At 40.2% G+C, this 4187-nt stretch overlaps 1 protein-coding gene across 1 annotated transcript in view; it reads right to left on the bottom strand.

Moving 5' to 3' along the window:
- MED13 (mediator complex subunit 13) overlaps nucleotides 1-4187 on the bottom strand; it is a 124292-nt gene that overhangs the window by 11867 nt on the left and 108238 nt on the right. The window contains exons 23-25 of the mRNA XM_037742444.1: nucleotides 3664-3863; nucleotides 3365-3550; nucleotides 787-935 (exon numbers count right to left, since the gene is read on the bottom strand). Of these exons, the coding sequence (XP_037598372.1) occupies nucleotides 787-935; nucleotides 3365-3550; nucleotides 3664-3863 (535 nt within the window). The remainder of the gene's footprint in view (nucleotides 1-786; nucleotides 936-3364; nucleotides 3551-3663; nucleotides 3864-4187) is intronic.

Below are 4187 nucleotides of genomic sequence, written 5' to 3'. Positions count from 1 at the left end.
TCACTGCAACCTCCACCTCCTGGGTTCAAGCAATTCTCCTGCCTCAGCCTCCTGAGTAGCTGGGATTACAGGCACGCACCACCATGCCCAGCTAAAAAAATTAATGTTTTTATTATATTCCTCATCACAACCCTGACATGAATGGCCGCTCTTAGAGTTACATATAGTGATTCTTAAAGATACTGTGATCCTGTATCTGAGTAAAAAGCTATGGTGAACAACCACAAAAACTACAAAAAGAAGGATTAATGCCAAATGATCTAGAAAATATGGATTCAGGGAAAGCAGGGCCTTAGAGACTCTCTTAAAAATGTGCAATTCAAAGTACTGATGACATAAAAATGCATGAATGTACTGTTAATTAACCTTTCCTTGCTAATTTCCAAGGAAAAATAGTATTGCATTTCATATATTAATCCATTACTAAGTTAAGGAATGGCATTTAGAAAAACTAAATTTTTTTTTTTTTTTTTTGAGACAGACTCTCACTCTGTTGCCCAGGCTGGAGTGTAGTGGCGCGATCCTGGCTCGCTGCATCCTCTGCCTCCTGGGTTCAAGTGATTCTCCTGCCTCAGCCTCCTGAGTGGCTGGGACTATACAAGGTGTGTGCCACCACACCCAGCTAATTTATCTTTTTAGTAGAGATGAGGTTTCACCATATTGGCCAGGACGGTCTTGAACTCCTGACCTCATGATCTGCTTGCCTTGGCCCCACAAAGTGCTGGGATTACAGGTGTGAGCCACTGTGCCCGGCCCAAAAAAACTAAACTTTTATAACACAGTTACCTTGCCCACATCACCTCCATGGGGGTAATGAGATCCTGGAGAATGTACAGGAGAACCAGTCGGAGAAGCAGGAAGGATATTAATGATATCAGGGTCAAGATCATCTCCTGTGTCTAACAAATCAAAGATACCCATTCCATCTGCTCCATCTAAACAGGAGAAAGAAAAGAAATTTAAAATTCTATTTTCCATATCCTATGATCATTCACAGGAAAGGGTCAAAATAAATGAAATTTTAACCAAAATGGGTTAATTTAACCAACATTTACTGAGTGTCTACCATGTGCCAAGTATTGTGCTAAAAGCCATATAAATAATTATGCATAAACAAGCATGTGGTAGTCTGAATAATGGCCCCCCAAAGATGTCCACATCCTAATCCCAGGAATCTAAGAATATGTTACCATAAAGGACTTTGCAGATGTGATCAAGCTAAGGATCTTGAGATGGGGAGATTATTCTGGATTATCCGGGTGGGTCCAATGTAATCACAGGGGTCCTAATAAGAGGGAGGCAGTAGGGTTAGAGTCAGTGAAGGAGATGTGATGACACCATACTGCTGGCATCCAAGATGGAAGAAGGGACCATGAGCCAAGGAATGCAGGTGGCCTGTAGAAGCTGGCAAAGGCAAGGAAACATTTTCCCTTAGAGCCTCCAGAAAGGAATCAATCCTGCTGACATTCTGACTTTGGCCCAGTGAGAATGATTTTGGACTTCTGACTTCCAGAACTGTAAGATAAAATAAATGGGTGTTGTTTTAAGCCACTAAATGTGTAGTACTTTGTTAGAGCAGCAATAGGAAACTAATACAAAGCAAATATGGTACGTAGGAAATGAAAATGTGTTTAAAGTGGGACTAGAGTATTCCCCCTTATCCATGGAGGATATGTCCCAAGACCCACCCCCATGCCCCCGTAGATTCCTGAAACCAAAGATAGTACCAAATCCTATATACTGGTTTTTCCTTTACATACACACCTATGATGGAGTTTCATTTATAAATCAAGTACAGTAAGAGATTAATAACAAGAATAATAGAACAGTTACAGCAAGGTACTATAATAAAAGGTATGTGAATGTGGTCTCTCTCTTTCAAAGTATCTTATTGTACTATACCATGGGTAATTGAAACCATGTAAAGCTAAACCAAAGACAAGGAGGATTACTGTATTTATGAATAGCATGTTCTTTATTAAGTAAAATATGTGAGTTTTTATATAACACACTAAAGACAGCATAGTAGCCATACTTGTGACTTTAGAGATGTGAGATTTTTAAAGGTAGCACAGAGTAACAATAAAATCTTATTTATTTTCTCTTCTATAATGCAATCTATAATTTTAACTGGAAAAGCTACATCCCTACTTTGGCAGTTTATCATTGCCCAAGCTGGGGTGCAAAGGTGTGATCTTGGCTCAACAAAACCTCTGCGTCCCGGGTTCAAGTGATTCTCCTGCCTCAGCCTCCCAAGTAGCTGAGATTACAGGCATGCACCACCACGCCTGGCTAATTTTGTGTTTTTAATAGAGCTGGGGTTTCTCCATGTTGGCCAGGCTGGTCTTGAACTCCCAACCTCCGTTGATCCACCTGCCTGAGCCTCCCAAAGTGCTGGGATTACACTGCAGTGAGCCACTGCACCCGGCCATCTATTACCTTTTAAAATAAGTAAAGATGTCTGGGAATGGTAGCTCATGCCTGTAGTCCCAGCACTTTGGGAGGCCAAAGTGGGTAGATCATTTGAGGTCAGGAGTTTGAGACCAGCCTGGCCAACATGGTGAAACCATATCTCTACCAAAAATACAAAAATTAGCCAGACATTGTGGCATGTGCCTATAATCAAAGCTACTCAAGAAGCTGAGGCACGAGCATCACTTGAACCCAAGAGGCGGAGGTTGTAGTGAGCTGAGATCGTACCACTGCACTCCAGCCTGGGAGACAGAGTGAGTGAGACTCTGTCTCAAAAAAATTTTTTTTAAGTAAAGATTTATGGGATAATTCATAGCACCAGTTCTGATACCCACAAGGTGAAAGAATGGTTGTATTAGTTTCCTGTTGCTGCTTTAATAAGTTACCACAAACTGTTGGCTTAAAAACAACACACATTTATTCTCTTACAGTTCTGGAGGTCAGAAGCCTGAAATCAGTTTCATTGGACTGAAATCAAGATGTCGGCAAGGCTGAACTCCTCTGGAGGCTTGAGGGGATAATGTGTTTCCTTGTCTTTTCCAGAGTCTGGAACTATATTCATTGGCTCATGGGCTCTTTCTCCATCTTCAAAGTCAGCAGCATAGCATCTTCTCCCTTTGACTCTGTCTCCCTCTGTATCCATCACATGGCTTTCCCCTCTTCTATGTAGTCAAATGTCCTTCTGCCTCCTTCTTATAAGAGTACATGTTATAGCATTAAGGGCCCACCTGCATAATCCAGGATAATCTCTCCATCTCAAGATCCTTAACTTATTACATCTGCAAAGTCATTTTTTGGTAAAATAAGGTAACATTCACAGGTTTCAGGTATTGGACATGAATTTAATTTGGGGGGTATTCTTCAGACTACCAAAATGGAACAAATTACCTACCATTGTTGGGATTGAAAGCTAAATCCAAATTTTCAGTGGTATAAGTAGCTGAAGCTACTTGCACAGAAGCAGAAGTAGGAAACACAAGTATATGAGTACATGATGTATCCTGTGGGGTATTTAGCTGAGATGTCTGCATGTTTAGAGTAGTGCTTCTTCCAAATACAGAACCAGTTGACACAGAATCTGAAAATGAAAGATATTTTTTTCTTTTAATAAATGAGGAATACATTTTATGTAATACTTAAAAACTTAACTGCATGAGGAATTAAATCTGATATAAACTAAAGATAGCTAACCTGGCATAATAACAAAAGAGCCTTGGGGCTCCATTGCCACCAAGCAAGCACTGAGAATGCTAGGGGAGTCTGCAGCAGATATACCACACATTCTACACATGTCTTTGAGCCTTTTACTTAGAGACTGCAAATTTCGACGACTCAGCAAACAGCTCCAATCTGTATCAACAGTAAAAAAAACAAAAATCAAAGTAACAGTATTATTATTTTTTTAATGTTTAGTCTTTGAAAGGTAACAGCATTATTAACCTCGTAGAACCAAGTTAAAGTTAAAACATAAAAAGTTAATGAATTTTAAATTAGTGTATTCCTCAAACAGGAGTCATCGTCAAGTTGAAATTCTTACTGCTGATGCTACTCAACATCCTTTATCCCCCTAATTTTAGGATACACCACCTTCAATTAGTATCTGCTCAACAGAGGATGAGTTAAATAACAATCAGAAAATGGAAAAAACAGAAGACAAGGCCGGGCGCGGTGGCTCAAGCCTGTAATCCCAGCACTTTGGGAGGCCGAGGCGGGTG

The sequence above is a fragment of the Cebus imitator genome, unplaced genomic scaffold (assembly GCF_001604975.1).
Source record: "Cebus imitator isolate Cc_AM_T3 unplaced genomic scaffold, Cebus_imitator-1.0 Scaffold121, whole genome shotgun sequence".
Classification (NCBI taxonomy): domain Eukaryota; kingdom Metazoa; phylum Chordata; class Mammalia; order Primates; family Cebidae; genus Cebus; species Cebus imitator.
This window is presented reverse-complemented; position numbering and strand designations above follow the sequence as displayed.